The following is a 19,178-nucleotide window of genomic DNA, read 5'->3' as shown; positions in this document are numbered from 1 at the left end:
TGCCAAAATGATGGGGTACCTCTAATAGGTTTAAGGAAACGATACCCATCGTCAAAATGCAACAACTGCTTCAACTGTTCCTCATCGTTCAATACACTAGTGCTAATCTTTCTAAATTGCCCTCCTTTCCCCTTCCGCAATGCTATGGAGACATTAGACACTACTTGCTGAACCTCAGACATGTACTGAGCAAAAAATATGTAATCTACATTTTGTGCAAACCTACCATCAGCATGTAAAATACGATTGTTAAAATAACGGCACAAAGTTAACCGGTCAGGTCTGCCGTCGTGGTACGTTGCGGATCCTGTCGGAAACAACACCGGGAAACATTTTGCTTCATTTGAATGATCAGACAACAACTTGACAGGACTGTTTCCCTCTGCTGGAGCCAAATTTAATATGTTATCTAAATATTGATCAAGGGCTTCTTGACCAATGTCAACAGGCATAAGACAAGTGTCTTGAAACATACAATGCTGTTGTCTGTCATGCAGAAGCTCATCTTCCTCGGCAGCATTGTTTCCATTACCATGTACTGCTATGTCATCTACTGCCACACTTTCTTGTTCTCTACAAAAGTCATTAATCCACACTTCATTGAATTCTATATCCTTATAATGTGCATTATTCCGTTTAAGATACTGCAAAGCCTGCTTGATGCGCATACTATCAACATACTGGTACTCATAATGCCCTTTGTATGTGAGCTTTCGCTTCAATTTAACAGGTAACAAAGACCCAGCCATGTCAGAACGTGGTAGCAAATTGCTCGTCTGCACAATATTAGCAGGAACACACGTCACAGGCCCATGGACGCCATTTTGCCCACCTTTAGGCAATGCTAGTATCTTCATAAACGGAATATGCAGTGCGATTAAATGTTGCTCTAAATTATTCAGGCATGCCAATTCTGGGGGAATGTGACACGTCTCCAAATTATTTAGAGCACACTCTGGTGGCATTTGACCTGTAGTAATTTTATGGTGACAGCTAGAACAAATCCACAACTTTGCCCTAGCTGTATCTAACCACTGACAAGGCAACACACAATCTGCACTACATTTATGCAAATATGCTTCACTAATACATTTTCCTGCAATTTCATTTATTTTTTCACTTTTACTATAATCCTTGATGCTACAAGGTGAAACTTGATTCCTAAACAACTTTCTAAAACACACACAGCAGACGAAATCCGGGCCATCATTTACTTTAGCCAAAAACTGCTGCATAACTAAATCAAAATCATTCAATGTTGCTTTTATATGTTGCCTTCTCAATTTATTATCTGCAACTACACGCTGCCTATGCTGAGGATTTCCATGATATTTATTTCTACTCATAGATTTCACATTCTGCCTGTGAGACTCATTATCACCATATTTTGACGTACTCATTACCTTTACTGTGTCCCTGTGAGATTTATTTGTGCGATATTTAGTTTTACTCATTTCCTTTTTTGTGTCCCTGTGAGATTTATTTGTGCAATATTTAGTTTTACTCATTTCCTTTTTTGTGTCCCTGTGATACTTATTTATACGATATTTAGTTTTACTTATTTCCTTTTTTGTGTCCCTGTGAGACTTATTTTTCCTGTATTTAATTTTACTAATTTCTCGCAATTTTTCCTTGTACCAATTTTTTTCCTGATATTTAATTTTCTTCCTTTCTAGACATTTAAGCCTGTTTACCTGATATTTCATTCTTATTCTTAATTTATTTACATTTACTAAATGGTTAGACCGACACAACTTAGACCTACTTATGCATTGGGCTTTTACCGATTTTACATTTTGTGCAATAACATCTACTTTAGTTTCTGAAATTGAAGATGCAACCGAAGTTAAATTGTCTGCACAAGCCCTATGTTTTCTGAGATTGTAACTAGACCCACCCCCTTTGCAATACCCATAGCAACACTGCATGTTTGGCTTATGAACACAAACAACATTCTCATAATGATTACCGTTACAATTCTCTAAGTAAATTCCCTGATCTGACAACAACTCCAACTTACAACTATATTCAAGCCAGCGACCACCACAGTAAGTAAAAATACTAACTCCCAACATATCTGCTGCTGCTTGAATCTCCACTTCAGTGGCCCAACTACCAACATACGCCATTTTTGAAACTGTGAGATATTCCTCCATCGAACTATACTCACTTCTCAAAACACCACCATTAGCTTTCAAATGCCTAACTACAGCTAGTCTAATTTTCCTATGATTCTTTTGTGTACCACACACAGACTGACTAACTGCTCTAAAGAAACAATTACCATCCCCGACTATTTTCCCATTATTACAAGGAGCACCCAATGGACCAACTTGTGTAGAAACTAGATCTGCCTCCTCTGAGTCAACATTTAACTGATTGCACAGAGTTTCTACAACTTCCCCAGAAAGCGGCTTAAATTGGAGGCCTTTACTCAAAACATCACCTACAAAAACAACATCCAAATCATCATCACCCTTCCTAAACTTCTTTGATGAACACCCACTCGGTGAAGCTTTACGCTTTACACTCGAGCTAACCGTTGGTTCTACTTTTAAACTGGACCTCTGGAAAACACTAACACTAGCTATCTCAAACGGTTTGGGTGGTTTTAATCCTGTCGCTAACTTGCAGATGTGCTCAAAAACATCATCTAAGCACGTGAAATACAGTACAACACTCTTCCCTTCCCCGTCCACCATCCCATCTGCACTGCGCGCATGCGAATCTACAATAGCAAAACGTCCACCTTGACTAATGACTGCACATGTACTACCACCTAATGTAAGAAAACACGTCTGATACTTTACCAACATCTTTAACAAACCAGATCTGAGACTGATGACAAAACCACAATCAATCAGCTCACCTGCCACCACATCAACATGGCCACAAACATGTTCCCCATATTCAAAGTCGAAAGCGCGTCCATCGATAACAGAGTGTAGGGGCAAATCAGGAACACTAAGCAGTGGCGAATCATCGCTGGTGACATTGCTGTCCCTCAACCGATTGTAAAGTTGATCCCCCAAAAAAACCACCTTGTCGAGATTGTCTGTCTGCCACGAAAACACGCCATCAATGGAGTGTTTTGCTATGGCTACCAAACTGATAGCCATACACTGAACGCCAGCGTGGCGAAACCGACAATCTCCCTGATGGAAAGATCCCCTGACAGAACTCGATTTACTCGGTGAACTGCCACCCTCAACTACGGTTGTGACATCAACATCTACAAGCAATGTCGCACTGTCAATGTCTGAATCTACCCCCACAGACAGGCTGCTAATGGCATACCACTCTGCACCCAAAGACTTCTTAAGACTTTGAATATGTAACATCAGGTCGGCCAGGCACGTGTTAAAAACCGCTACAGACCTACCAATACCACATGGAAAACCAGATACGTCACAACTACTACAATCAACTACAACAAAGTAACCATTGTGCTCAATGACAACACTCACCGCACCGTGCAGGTTCAAGAGACACAATCCATCAGTCAACAAAGGTTCCTGTAGCTTTTCGAAGAACACAGAGTCGTCTGAGCCGAAACCTCTGTAGACTGATGGACCAATGGCTACTTTCCACTTTCTGCCAAAAACACTGTGCTGTTTCAAGAACTCGCACAGATCACTATCAAAGCCACTATCCCTACTTGATGTACCTACAGAACTAGCCAACTTCTCACCTTCTAAACAAACACTATCGACATCTCGCGCACCCCATGTACAAACAGGGGCAATGACATGTTTAAGTGCGGCGACAACACTGCACGCAATTGACACGTCAGTCGTTGTCGCCGACACTTTCCCACTACCACCACCTCTAACTACACTACCAGACACAACAGCCTGTGGCTTTCGCTCGCCACACCTGCAAGAGGGAGGGTTAGCGTCAACCTTACTTTGGATGAATCTTCTGCTGACCTCCTCCCCCTCCGGCACCGTCACAGCACTCGGAGTCGCGTCCCCCTAAAAATAATTAAGAAAATACATTAACAAAAGTGTCATTATCGCATTTGAGAGAACTTGCTAATCATATACAATAATTTGGAACAATTTGTTTGATCTGATTTAGAATATAGTGTACCAACCTCCTCCGCAGCAGTGGTAGGTGATGGCTCCTCCCACACGGCCGCAGCCACAGCACTAGCAGTCGAATCCCCCTAAAGAAAATACATGAACAAAAGTGTCATTATTGCATTTGAGAGAACTTGCTAGTCATAGCAATAATTTGCTATGTGTATTACACAATATGTACATGCACATAGAATTAAACTGATTAAGGATAAAGCGTACTAACCTCCTCCTCTGCAACCACGTCCACAACGATGCCACGTGTCAGCCTGGGAGACACCCCAACGCTGGGTGCCGCCTTGACCTGTTTACACGAAACAAAACCATGTATTTTATTAATTGTTTTCAATACTTGCCAAAGTACTAAACAAGTAAAGCAAAGAAACTATTGCATTATCGGTGCCTACCATTTGTACTGCGCAATTCAGTGATTACATTAATGAAATAAAGACAAACCTGGCACAATGCAGGTCTCCTCTTGCAGGCCACACGTTTCGGACGTCGCTCCACCACACACCGTGTCTGATTAAAGAAAATCAAACACACTTTTAGAACATATAAAAGGAGTGTTTTAAGGGAGACAATACAGTTTTAAAAGACCTCAATCAAAACGTCACATTTTCAACTTACCTTTGTGTGTTGTGGAACGGCTGGGCAGTCAGGGCTCGAAAGATGAGCTGGAACCACGGCGTCCATCGCAGCCAACATGGCGGTGCTGAAGTGGACAGGATTGAGTGGGATGAAACAATCCTTCAGCACGATGGCACGTCCGTCCTCCTGTGAAATAAACACAGAAACAGAATATTAGTCACAATTGCTATTGAGTAAATCAATGTGCACAGATATACAATCGATATACATATGTTAACAATTAACGTTACAATATATACTACAAACCTGATGCCGAACCACACGTCTCTTTGAGGGCCTGAAGAGCTGATCCGCAGATTGGATCCTCTGCAATGACAAATAACAATTATTTGATTAAAATGAATGCATGGTGAACATTTTTGAATTTCAACCATCAACTATTTTGCAAATATGAGTGGGAAGTACTGTATGCCAATATTACCTTCTTGCCGTTCACCACTTCCATCCAGACATCGCAGGGGGGAGAAGAGGGAGAATCCCTCACAATCACCCTTGGAGGGGTGATTGGACCCGGCGATGCTGGTCGCGCCTGTGCCGGTGCTGGCACAGGCACGGGAACATCCGGCGCCTTTGGTGCTGGCGCCGGCACTGGCACGTCCAGTTGCGTGTAGGCAGCATGCCACAGCAACTCGGCAAAAATGCCCATGCCAGCCTCGTCGCTCAAGTGAACCTGAAAAGGATAGAATAATACACTCACTAACAATAACATCAACTTTCAATAAATAATACTATCAATTCAACTACAAATTAGTGTAAATCATCAACCTTCTTTGCACACAGTATATGCTACTTACACTATCCCTGACCCAGAGATTCAGGTCGCTGAAGGGGAAGTGTTCGAACGTCGAGTAGTACGCCATACCTAAGAAATGATAAATATATATAAATCATTCATATACTTCATATATCGACAAATAAAGTAAGCATGTAACATAAACATCTGTTTGAAACATACCCATGGACTTGGCCACAGAACGAAACTCCCGGCTCATGTGCTCCTGCAGCTCTGGAGCGACACTCAGGCGTGGAACGAAATCCACGACAAAAACCTTGAAAGACAATGACATTCCATTTAAACACATGTACGCTGTACTGCAACACGTCATTAACGCATTTTAAGAACTGAACAAAATACACACAATCAACTAAATTACTTACATTCTGCCAACGCTGACTTGCACTAATCAAGAGCTTCCCAAACTCTTGACCAGCCAATTCATGAGTAGTGCTGGTGGTCAGGTTGTTACCGGGGGCCAGGATGCAGACTGCATCAGGTGTCCGGGGTAGCGTAGCGTGGACCAGCTCCGTCCTAAGATGAGACGCGCTGGCCCCAGGGGTCGTCATGATCCCAAAGGAAAGCCTTCCCTTGGAAATCCCGACCGTTCCATCGGCAAAGGGGCGCAGATGGGAATCCCCTATGATAAGAACAAACTGAAAGATAGAAAAACCTATTTAGAAATCATGTTTTTCAATTAAAAAAAAATAATAAAAAAAATTAAAAATTATAAAAAAATAAAAAAATTATTAACACATTCTTAAACAATCAATCACCTTCTTATCAGCCGAATGCGCAGGAACGAAGAGCTTGTGTGTCTTGCCTGACACAGACACCGGGTACTGGGTCACACGACGGCGTGTCCCTGTACCACGGCCTATTCACAGAAAGAAGTATATTAGTATTTATAAAACGGATGGCTTAAATCAAGCAATCTGATTGGTTCCCAACTGTTGTATATTGAGCATATACACACAGCTATGACGCCCGTTTGGTTCACAGAGTTCAGTATCACTCCGCGCCTAACTTGAACTGTTGTTTATTTATATATAAAAGCAATAGAATAGTTCACTGAAGCCTAAAAACATGTTGATTGCTGGAGAGGGTCGAAATGTTGTAAAGCAATAGGCACACGGTGAGTGAACTGCTCGATAGTATTGAGTATTTGGTGTAAAATACACATACTGTACCCCTGAAATCTCCAATAAAGACGTTATAATACAGTATCAAAATAGGCTCCCAGTATTCTTACGGTGTACATGGAGTGAGTAGTGGTGTAAAATAACATGTTTCTGTAGTGGGAGCATCGCTTGATAGAGGCAGTCGGTCAACAGATTAAATACGCTACCAAACACATAAGGTAGCACTTTTTGATAGGGTAGCATGATTCTATAGATTCTGATACTGTATTATAACGTCTTTATTGGAGAGTTAAGGGGTACAGTATGTATATTTTACACCAATACTACACCGCGGATCAATAGCGTCGTCATGCGCATGCGCAGAACCACTAGGTAGCAAAATCACCAGAGTGAAGGGGGTCGCCGTCCCTCCGCTGCGCGGCGGGATGGACAACGCCCCTTAACTGTGGTATAATGACCGTATACCACAGCCTGGCGTGATCTATTGCTTAAATATAGTATATACTATATTAGTAATAATATTACTCATCTAGATTACACAAATATTGACCTCATTTACAATTTCAAAAGCTTCACTGTGCACATAGAACTTGATGACAATGGAAAAAACCCAACTCCCTACTTACGTGCAACAAACTCGGGACGGTCAAACGACAGTTCCACGTCGACGGGACGTAGGGCTGCCTCTCTCCTCTTGGCCGCCTGAGAGAGACGGTACGACTTGCCGCGAGGCATCTAAAGACATATAAACAGAATATGCGATAATACGATTAGAAAAAGCGAATGAAACCTGTAATGAAACATACTTGCATCTTAACTACCACACGTTTAAATGGAATGATAAATGAAGTATGAGAAATAAACTCACCGTCGTTCCAAGGAGGATCAAGCGTCCAAGTAAATCGATAGATAGATCGACGGATAGATAGATAGAGAATAGATAGATAGATAGATAGAATAGATGGATAGAATAGATAGATAGAATAGATAGATAGAATACTACTAGTAGTACTAATAGTAGTGATAGTATACCTGAAAAGGTATTAAACTATCAAGCACACTCTCTCGATTGAAATATCTCTGTGTAGAAATATTTCGCACAATCGCTCTAAACCTTGCAATAAAACACAGCTCCGAAGCTCTGAGTCTCAAAGAAGGCGACAACTGCCGTTCGGACAATCCTTTTATAGCCTACCTGGCGTCACACACATTTGAATCACAACAGCCAATCGCAGCACAACATCAGCCAATCACGACACAGGGATTCAAATAAGCCAATCACAAAACTGTCAACAAGCTCTTGATTTCGCGCTGTCCACCATCTTGTGTATGCTGCTCCGCGACTCGTAGTACTTCCGCTCTGAGACGGTGGCCGCATTTGTAGTCAGGATGGTTTATATCGTTAATCTTAGTATTGTTTAGCATCTAATTTTGGTTTTTGGTCTGTCTGTTTTATAATGGTGTCTTGTTAGCCCTTGTGGGCTGGGCATGCTGATGCATGACACAATAATAATAAAAAATACTAAACTAAACTCTAGCGTCAGTGGAACATAATACGTCAATGCCACCTCCATCTTGGGGCGGCCTAACCACCCACCTGAATGAATGAATGTCGGTCTTCTGTCCCATCGACGTCTATCTATGATATCTAGTCAGTATACATATATGAGCCAATGCGACGTCTACTCTTTAGAATGTCTATGATAGCTGTTTAGCAAATCACACACTATAAATATGATAGAGAAGCAGAAACAGGGCGAGTAAAATCAGCTATTTTAATATGTTGAAGAAACAATTAACATATGATTAGGCTATATATAAATACACACATAGCCTACATAATATATATATTCTGGCAACTCCGATAGTCGGCGGGGGGGTTCTCAAATCACACGCACAAACAGGGTTGCAGTGCAACCGTTTTTATTTCATGCAACTCACAAAAAAAGGAGAATCATAAAGCAACACAGGTTATTCCCCAGCGGGCCAAACAACAAGGGAAAGCGTCTCCGAATCGGGTCCGTCCGGGAGGGTGGCGTGGCTCTCGCTCCCGGCTTCCCCCCGCTCAGCGCTGTGGGAGAAAAGTTCCAGCGTCAGTGCGCTATGTGGATATCGGTGCCTTACCCCGACTGTCTTCCACTCGACTTACTCCTCGTCTCCAACGTGCCCGGTCCTTAAAACCCCTCTGCCGTCTTGCTCCCCCAGGTGATCCCAATGTCCCCGATTGCCCTGGTTTGCTGGATGAGCCCTCCATGGCACGTAGCCTATCTCTCGCGGACTACCTGAGCCGCTCGGGGTGCTGGCGCTGTTCGTCCACGCCAGACAGCGCGGGGTTGCCACAATATATATATATATATATATTATATATTATATATAATATAAATATAACTTGTAAAACACACACACAAGCAAGTCCGGTTGTCACACTGAGTCCGACAGCTGAAGTGTACTGACTCACGTGTTGCTTGTTGCTGTCGTGCGGTGAACGGGGGGCGTTCAAAGACCGTCGGAAAGTTGAATTAGTAAACAATAGCCGTACCGACACTTTCGGGTGGCAGAACGCGAGTGGCTACCACTGACCTGAAGCCATCCAGCCGGCTGTAAACATAGACACATAGTCAAAAAACGAAGAACATAGTGTGACGTCATGGTGAATCGTCGACTCACCTGTTGCTCTGTTGTCGTGCGGTAAACGGGGGACGTTCAAGGACCGTCGGAAAGTTGAATTGTTTTCAAACAGCATAGTAACGCCACTGATACACAATACATACACACAATACACAGCTGCACAGTGCTCCGACATCTTGTTAGGGACTGAGGCAAAACTGGAATTACATCAATTCGGGAAAATTTTTAAAAATGCGCTTCTTTAAAAGTGTGCTTCTTTAAAACTGCAATTCTTTAAAGCTGTGCTTCATTAAAACTGCGCGCAGTGATGAACGGGACCTCGTACTCCGACATCTTGTTAGGGACTGAGGCAAAACTGGAATTACATCAATTCGCGAAAATTTTTAAAAATGTGCTTTTTTTAAAAGTGTGCTTCTTTAAAAGTGTGCTTCTTTAAAAATGTGCTTCTTTAAAAGTGTGCTTCTTTAAAAGTGTGCTTGTTTAAAAGTGTGCTTCTTTAAAAGTGTGCTTCTTTAAAACTACAATTCTTTAAAGCTGTGCTTCATTAAAACTGCACGCAGTGATGAACGGGACCTCGTACCGGCTTGCGGCCGCGTCACATGCCGTCGTAACATGTGCACACTTGTCAGCGCACATGTTACAACGGCACGTGACGCGGCCGCAAGCCGGTGCGAGGTCCCGTTCATCACTGTGCGCAGCCAGAGGCTCAAAATCACTCAGCAAAGACCGTAATAGTTATGAATATGAAATTCACAGGACACTGGTGCTGTAGCTCACATACCAAAATTCGTATTTGTCATGTTTGTAGCGGCCCCTACAGGAACTTTAAAAAGCAGCCCCTGCGCCACGTTTCACCAATATGTGTGAAAATCGGTAGGCAGGTATAACGTGGCAATACCTACAGAAAAGCCCATGCCCCAAAACCCACCGAAAGTCGGCTAATTGCATTTGTATTTTTCACTTTGGGCGGCAAAGTTCACTTTTGCGCCTTGTATTTCAACAAACTCCTCCTAGGGAATATATCGAATCTGCTTCACAATTAGTCAGTACAGTCAAAAAATGGTGCTCAACCAACGCCGTGTTATTTGTGACTGGCCGTTTAGAATTTGGTGGCTTATTTTCGCTTTTTTCACCTTGTATTTGAACAAACTCCTCCTAGGGAATTTATCGGATCTGCTTCACAATTGGTCAGTACAGTCAAAAAATGGTGCTCAACCAACGCTGTGTTATTTGTGACTGTACGTTGAAGGGCGTATCCGTGGCGTGCCGTCAAATTTGCCCGTTTTGAATGGAATTTTTTCACTTTTTCAACTTTCACATTTCAACAAACTCCTCCTAGGAAATTTATCTCATATGCTTCTACAGATTACATAAGTTCACAAAAAATTAAAATTACATAAGTTCGCGAAACATTAAAATTTAAACGGCGCGCAGTGATGAACGGGACCTCGCACCGGCTTGCGGCCGCGTCACGTGCCGTTGTAACATGTGCGCTGACAAGTGTGCACATGTTACGACGGCATGTGACGCGGCCGCAAGCCGGTACGAGGTCCCGTTCATCACTGCGTGCAGTTTTAATGAAGCACAGCTTTAAAGAATTGTAGTTTTAAAGAAGCACACTTTTAAAGAAGCACACTTTTAAACAAGCACACTTTTAAAGAAGCACACTTTTAAAGAAGCACATTTTTAAAGAAGCACACTTTTAATTTAGATTATATTTAATCATTATTTTTTGTTCACTCTGTAAAGCGTCTTTGAGTACATGGAAGAGCGCTACATAAAATATATAATATATAAACCGAATGTATTATTATTTTAAGTGTTACGTTATTGTGGCTGTAGCAGCGGTACCCTGGCGCCATCTGGCGGCCACTAGAGGAACTTCACGCGGTTATGCTACACGACCACACACTTGCGCCCCGTGAGAGATTTTTGAGGAGGTTCACACTCTCAGTGCGATGGCTACCGTCGCAATCTCCTCCCTGAAGTTCCCCTTGTCCCCGACTGTGAGTAAACCCCCGGTTCTGCGTGGGTCTTGTGATCTGTCAGGGGTTATGAACCGCATTTCTGGAAGAGCAAAGATTCATACCACAATGACACTTACAAACACAACCCGAGCTACACACACTAACTACACACAAACTCATTATCTAGAATTAAACACACACGGGGGGGGGGGGGTGGGGGGGGGGGGGACTTGTTGGTAAAAATAGTTACGTACTTACTTATACCGTTTATTGTTAAAATATAAATATATTTAGTGTGTGAGTGTGTAGTGTGTAAGTCAACTCCTGATTGTACAGTTACACAGCGCCGATTTTGTATTAATTTTTTTTATGAAAATGAGAATAAAAAAGATTAAAAAAATAAAGATATCTATATATGTAGATATCTTTTTATATATATATATATATAATTATAATTATAATTATTCTTAATTATAATTATTATTTTTTAATTTAGGGAAAAAAATCACAGCGCTACGGATTTCGGAATAATTAAGCTAGTAAGTAATAAGTTAGTTACATAATTACAGGTAAAACGGGGATGTGGATAATTAGTAGACAGTTTAAATAAGCCAATGTATCAATTCGTGTTATGTAGCCCGTTTGAGTTTTGCGATGGCGTCACTTCCGGTTGATCCACTTCCGGTGACGTCACTTCCTGTCAGACTCACCTGTGGAGGAGGAATGGCGGACACGTGCGCCGTCTGAATGCACTCAGTCAGCGTCCACCGGGAAGCACCAGAGAGGCAACGCCGTGAGTCTGTTTGATTGTTAGAGGACACGTTTAAGATGATGTGTTACGGTGGGTTCAGTGAAACCATGTTGTTTAAAACGGTCTGGATAGCAGTTGTGTACGAGCTGAAAACAAAGCAATTGGCAATCAGAAGGTACACACACACACACACACAGCATTAGACAGTTTCTATTGTTATTGACAACTATGCACAACGTGATGTTTAGTCAGAAATGGACACACAATATTTTTGTTTTTTACTTTTACTGTTCTTTTTACCTTTTTATTTTGATTCATGATTTATTTATTTTTTAGTGTACCCTTAGTTAAAACGGGGTTTGCGACCCCATGAAGCAAACAATTAACCAATTAACCAATCAACCAATCAAACACAGAGGCTGGTGGTGGAGGCAAAAAAAAAACGTTTTTCTTTTCTGACGCCTTTGAATCCACACTGATTACTGCAGTATCTACCAACATAATGATATTAATCAGTGAAGGGGACGTCTTTATACACACACACACACACACACACACACACACACACACACAAGCTGTAAAACTAATCTTGTTGCTCTCCTTCACAGCTCAAGAAGAAGAAACTGATTCTGTGAGTATAACGATCGAACCATGAAGAAGAAGAAACTGCCAACTGTAAGTCAAAACATTTTCTTTTAATGCTTTAATGCTGACAGCGTTTAGTTTGAACTGGTTCTCAGGCCCCGCCCCTTGTAGGCCCCGCCCCGCCCCTCGTAGGCCCTGCCCCGCCCCTCGTAGGCCCTGCCCCGTCTCTCGCTCTCGCTCTCTCTCTCTCTCTCTCTCTCTCTCTCTCTCTCTCTCTCTCTCTCTCTCTCTCTCTCTCTTCCCCCCCCCCCCGTTCTCATGCCTCATTCGCCCCTAGAAGATACTTTTTCCGTCCACTTTCCTACTACATTCCTCAACATTGCATCACATCCCGTGTGTGTTGTCCTACTGATAAGGGTGTGGTCTGACTGACCAGAGATGCATGCTAGGGTTCTGCGCTGTTTGAGGCCTTCAGTTCTGTAGACATTCCCCCTCAGGGGAACCCAAGTGTTTAAGAGGCCGTCGTCACGTCAGTTACATGAACTGGAACGTCCTTCAGGATGGAGACAGGGACTCCTCAAGGAGACACACCGGGGGCGAGATGTGAGGGCTGTCCCTCTCAGCAACTAGAACCCAACCTGGTTCCTGCACCTGAGAACCACGGAGCACGTTCCAACGTTTCCCTCCGTACGCCTTGAAGCCCAAGCCCCAGCCCCACCACCACTGGTCTGACCCACCAGCCCCCCCACCACTGGTCTGACCCACCAGCCCCCCCACCACTGGTCTGACCCACCAGCCCCCCCACCACTGGTCTGACCCACCAGCCCCCCCACCACTGGTCTGACCCACCAGCCCCCCACCACTGGTCTGACCCACCAGCCCCCCCACTACTGGTCTGACCCACCAGCCCCCCCACCACTGGTCTCTCCTCTCACAAAGGCCTATATACCCAGCACTGGTCTCTCCATCAAACCCTCCACTGGTCTCTCCTATCTCAAAGACCTACAAACCCTCCACTGGTCTCTCCTCTCTCGTTTGGCTTTGTATTCCTTTGCGTATTGTCATCGTTTGTGTATATACAAAATCTGATAACTGAAAATAAAGAGGTGTGATCTTTAACCTGGTACTGTCCAATCTTTTTTACCCCAATGTCATGGGGTACTAAGTGTGTGAAGGGCAATCTTTGCATGGCATTTGGCACTACGTCATGTGAGGGGCAATTTTTAACCTGGCATGGGGCACTAAGTGTGAGGGGGGAAATCATTGCCTTTGCACGGGGCACTAAGTGTGAGACGGGCAATTTTTGACCTGGCATGGGGCACTATGTAAGAGGGGCAATCATTGCCCTGGCATGGGGCACTAAGTGTGAGAGGGGCAATCTTTAACCTGGTACTGGGCACTACATGTGTGAGGGGAAATCTTTCTACTTCTACTTGGCTTGTATTACCTGAACATTTTAATTTTCAGCTATAGGAGGACGCTACTCTTCCTGAAACACCCTTGAGTGTCTTTTGGTCTGACGTTTCTGGATGACTCAAGTCTGCGGCCTAAATCAAAGAGGATAACAAAGTGGGTGTTCAATACAGCAAGAGCCTGGAGCGATCTAGCATCTGGATCTCAATTCGACCCTTCTACACACTGGACAGGATGACTTGAGTGTCATGCAGCTTGGACTGCAGTGTGACTGAATCATGCAAACAATGGGAAGCGACAATGGCTACTTGGTACAATGGATGATGGACTAACGGCATTCCGAATGGACAGAATCGGATGAGAAACCAACCAACTGACTGAAGATGGAAGATGAACCAGTCTGCGACGTGGCTTCCCTACCTAACCTCAACATGATGGACTGCTAGCCCTCTGGTTCTCCTGTACTCCTGCCCTGAGATCCAAGTCTTTCTCGGGCTGAATTGTAACGACGAGGCTAGTTGGACCTGGGAGACGGGTCCCCCTTGAATCGGAAACCATCTTGGAAACATCCCAACTCACGTCCCTGTCGAGCTGCAGTTGTGCTCTTCATCAGAAGAGGAGGTGAAGAAAGCCTCACTGGGGCTTCAAGGTCTATGAAGAGGAACGTTGAAATGTGCTCCATGATTCTCTCCTGTAAGAGCTGGGTTGTATTCTAGTCGCCGAGAGGGGGAGCCTCACAGCCTACCCTTTGGCGTTTCTCCTCGGGGAGTCCCTGTCACGGTCTTGACGGACGTTCCAGGTCATGTAACTGATGTCACGACAGCCTTTTGAAAACTTGGGTTTCTCCTGAGGGGGAACGTCTACAGAACTGCAGGCGTCAGATGGCACAGTATCCCAGCATGCATCTCTGGTCACTCAGATCACACCCTGATCAGTAAGGCAACGCTCATGCGATGTGCATGCAATGTTTTAGAGAGTAGTAAGGAAGTAGACAAAAGGCATGAGAACAGTTTGTTATTTTGTACGGTTGTCAGCCTTGTTTATGGGTGGGATTTATTTGCTTAATGGGGGGGATATGAAATGTATAGTCAATTATTTGTACATGAACCAACAGCAACAAACTACTAGATCTGCTCAAGGTAAGTCTGTTGGCTGTATTTTGCAACGAGACGACCAAAGCACCCCAAGATCTCCATCGTCGTTCCAGCTCAAGGTAAGGGGCTTCTGTGGGGGGGGGGGGTTGGTAGTTAGATTCAAGACCGCTATGTGCACGTGTCTATAAAGATGCTGTCTGACTTCACAGGATCTCCTGGACCAGAGGCAGAGGACCAGCAGGTGACCAGATCCCCAAGACCAGGCATAGGAGACCAGAGGCTGGAGACCAGATCCCGCTGGACCAGGTATGGGGCACCAGGGTGATATATAATAATAATAATACTACATTGGATGTGTATAGTGCTTTTCTCACCCTTAATTATAATGTAGGGTAACTAGATCCCCTGGACCAGGAATGGGGCACCAGGCTGGACTGGAGGCTGTGGACCAGAGGGTATCCAGATCCCCCTGGACCAGGAATGGGGCACCAGGCTGGACCGGAGACTGGGGACCGGAGGGTAACCATCACCAAACACTTGACACCTGGAGGTTCTTTTTAATTATTCAATCTTTTTAAATTAACGATCATAGAGCGTGTTAATTCGTTTTTCCTTCCGATTTTTCATTCTGTGAATTTTAGCCAAAGCTGTGATTTGAGGTAATTACGGTCACATCAGCTGCTACTACTGTAGTTTATCCAGCGTACATCAAGGTGGACACTAAAACACAACTAAAACGTAACCGCTGGTCACACTCACACCTGGTGACGTAACATCACTCTTTTAATGTGTGTTTGTGTTGTGAACAGATGAAGCTGACGACCCACCAGGAGCGAGACGAGGACTACGATGGGACTGCTCCACCTCGCAGGACGTGACTTAAGTCACGGGTTGTCAAGGGTTCCTTGTTTCTCAAGGGTTCCTCATGGTTCAGTGTTAGGGACAGAGTTAGGGTCAGATGGTCTCACGATGAACCGTTGTTTTTTTTTATTCACATCCCAGAATTGTTTCTCTGTGCGCACAGTTGTTGAAATGTATACTGATGTTGTTTTATGATATAAAATCATTTAAAACGACCTGGCTGTGTGGCTTGTGTGGTCATTTTTATTATACACACGCCTGTTACCCTAATAAGGTAAGGTAACCTCCCCCCTCCTCTATAACCTCACCTCCATCCTCCCCCTCACCTCCCACCTCCCCCCTCCCCTATCCTCCCCCTCCCCTATACCCTCACCTCCATCCTCCCCTATCCTCCCCCCTCCTCTATACCCTCACCTCCCCCCTCCCCTATCCTCCCCCTCCCCTATACCCTCACCTCCATCCTCCCCCCTTACCTCCCCCCTCTACCCTCACCTCCTCCCTAATCTTCCCTATTCCCTATCCTCCCCCTCCCCTCCCACCTCCCCTCCCCTCTCCTCCTCTTCTCCTAACCTCCCCCCTCCCCTAACCCTGACCCTAACCATAACCTTGACCTCCCCTCAACCCTATACCCTCCCCCATACCCTAACCTCCCCCTCCCCTATACCCTAACCTCCCCCTCCCCTATACCCTCACCTCCATCCTCCCCTATAACCTAACCTCCCCCCTCCCCTATACCCTAACCTCCCCCCTCCTCCTCAGAGTGTATCTAATGTACCCCTCTCCTCCTCCTCAGAGTGTATCTAATGTACCCCTCTCCTCCTCCTCCTCCTCAGAGTGTATCTAATGTACCCCTCTCCTCCTCAGAGTGTATCTAATGTACCCCTCTCCTCCTCCTCCTCAGAGTGTATCTAATGTACCCCTCTCCTCCTCCTCCTCAGAGTGTATCTAATGTACCCCTCTCCTCCTCCTCCTCAGAGTGTATCTAATGTACCCCTCTCCTCCTCCTCCTCCTCCTCAGAGTGGATCTAATGTACCCCTCTCCTCCTCCTCCTCCTCCTCCTCAGAGTGTATCTAATGTACCCCTCTCCTCCTCCTCAGAGTGTATCTAATGTACCCCTCTCCTCCTCCTCCTCCTCCTCAGAGTGTATCTAATGTACCCCTCTCCTCCTCCTCCTCCTCAGAGTGTATCTAATGTACCCCTCTCCTCCTCCTCCTCCTCCTCAGAGTGTATCTAATGTACCCCTCTCCTCCTCCTCCTCCTCAGAGTGTATCTAATGTACCCCTCTCCTCCTCCTCCTCCTCAGAGTGTATCTAATGTACCCCTCTCCTCCTCCTCCTCCTCAGAGTGTATCTAATGTACCCCTCTCCTCCTCCTCCTCCTCAGAGTGTATCTAATGTACCCCTCTCCTCCTCCTCCTCCTCAGAGTGTATCTAATGTACCCCTCTCCTCCTCCTCCTCCTTAGAGTGGATCTAATGTACCCCTCTCCTCCTCCTCCTCCTCAGAGTGGATCTAATGTACCCCTCTCCTCCTCCTCCTCCTCAGAGTGGATCTAATGTACCCCTCTCCTCCTCCTCCTCCTCAGAGTGGATCTAATGTACCCCTCTCCTCCTCCTCCTCCTCAGAGTGGATCTAATGTACCCCTCTCCTCCTCCTCCTCCTCAGAGTGGATCTAATGTACCCCTCTCCTCCTCCTCCTCAGAGTGGATCTAATGTACCCCTCTCCTCCTCCTCCTCAGAGTGGATCTAATGTACCCCTCTCCTCCTCCTCCTCAGAGTGGATCTAATGTACCCCTCTCCTCCTCCTCAGAGTGGATCTAATGTACCCCTCTCCTCCTCCTCAGAGTGGATCTAATGTACCCCTCTCCTCCTCCTCCTCCTCCTCAGAGTGGATCTAATGTACCCCTCTCCTCCTCCTCCTCCTTCTGCTCCTCCTCAGACGGTAGAGGAGAAAATGTCTTCCTCTAACTCCCAGTTTCTCATTTGGAGCGTGGGGAGAGAGAAGCCGTTTCTCAATTCGCGTTCTCGTGTGTTCTCGTGTACTTGCGTTCTCGATAAACGTCATCAGTGGTAGCCCAAGCACTGTTCCAATTCCAAGTACGCGAGTACTGTCGTAAAACCCGGAAGTGTTCTCGATGCGTTCTCGATGAGGCCGTTCTACCGAGGATGCATCGGAGGTGACTCGTGTGGACTTGGGACCGTTAAATATCCCAGAATGCATCATCGAGTCCGCTGCTGTTCCAATTGCAGGTGCGTACTCGCGTTCTCGGAAGTCTGTACTTGAAAGTCCGGACTTGCCAAGTACGTACTTCCAAGTCCGCGAGAACGTAGTCCGCGTACTTGGTATTGAGAAACGGCTTAAGTTTAGTTTCCTCAACAACGTGTCCTCTCTTGGCCCCGCCCCCACGGACACGTGTGTGTGTGTGTGTGTGTGTGTGTGTGTGTGTGTGTGTGTGTGTGTGTGTGTGTGTGTGTGTGTGTGTGTGTGTGTGTGTGTGTGTGTGTGTGTGTGTGTGTGTGTGTGTGTGTGTGTGTGTGTGTGTGTGTGTGGTTCTACTAACGTGTAATTAACATAACATAATTGCTAGGCATCGTAACATCGTAACATAATTTCCTGTTATAATGAGGCTGATATAGTTATAGGAACAAATAATAAAGCTGTTGAGAACTCTTCTATTAAAGCTTCATTACTCTTTATAATTAGTCTTATAAAGTTATAGCAAATACTCTACATAATTAGTCTTATAAAGTTGTAGTAAATACTCTTTATAATTAGTCTTATAAAGTTATAGTAAATACTCTTTATAATTAGCCTTATAAAGTTATAGTAAATACCCTTTATAATTAGTCTTATAAAGTTATAGTAAATACTCTTTATAATTAGTCTTATAAAGTTATAGTAAATACTCTTTATAATTAGTATATAATTAGACAGACAGACAGACATTAGTTGATTGTTAGTTACAACAGGTACAGTTTTGCTGCTCGACTGCGGAACTAAAGTCGGGGACTCTTTTGGGGGACGGACGCCCTGTGTTACCGGGGTGGTAAAACAAGCCATTAAATCAACACCTTTAACTCCACCTGTGTCTTCCGTTGATCAATACATCTCCGATTATTACAACATAGGGTATGATCATGCGTTTTATTCGTACAAACAGAACGTGTGTGCGTTTTAAACTCCCCGTTTTAATCCCGCTTTGCGTGCGGTCCCGTTCCTCGCCACTAGATGT

The 19,178-nt window shown here is 44.7% G+C and overlaps 1 protein-coding gene across 1 annotated transcript; it reads right to left on the bottom strand.

Moving 5' to 3' along the window:
- Positions 1–4,284: 4,284 nt before the first annotated feature.
- Positions 4,285–7,607, bottom strand: LOC311373108 (uncharacterized protein; the record flags this gene model as incomplete). The annotated part of the gene is made up of 11 exons (XM_084489952.1): positions 7,516–7,607; positions 7,274–7,382; positions 6,282–6,382; positions 5,889–6,161; positions 5,686–5,779; positions 5,525–5,592; positions 5,152–5,400; positions 4,977–5,036; positions 4,710–4,856; positions 4,536–4,601; positions 4,285–4,383 (listed from the first exon to the last, which is right to left on the bottom strand). Exons 2-11 carry the CDS (start codon positions 7,380–7,382, stop codon positions 4,285–4,287), a joined length of 1,266 nt encoding a protein of 421 aa, XP_084346078.1. The 5' UTR covers positions 7,516–7,607.
- Between the last annotated feature and the right edge of the window lie 11,571 nt (positions 7,608–19,178).

The sequence above is a fragment of the Micromesistius poutassou genome (genome assembly GCF_964030765.1).
Source record: "Micromesistius poutassou genome assembly, contig: SCAFFOLD_2495, whole genome shotgun sequence".
NCBI lineage: Eukaryota > Metazoa > Chordata > Actinopteri > Gadiformes > Gadidae > Micromesistius > Micromesistius poutassou.
This window is presented reverse-complemented; position numbering and strand designations above follow the sequence as displayed.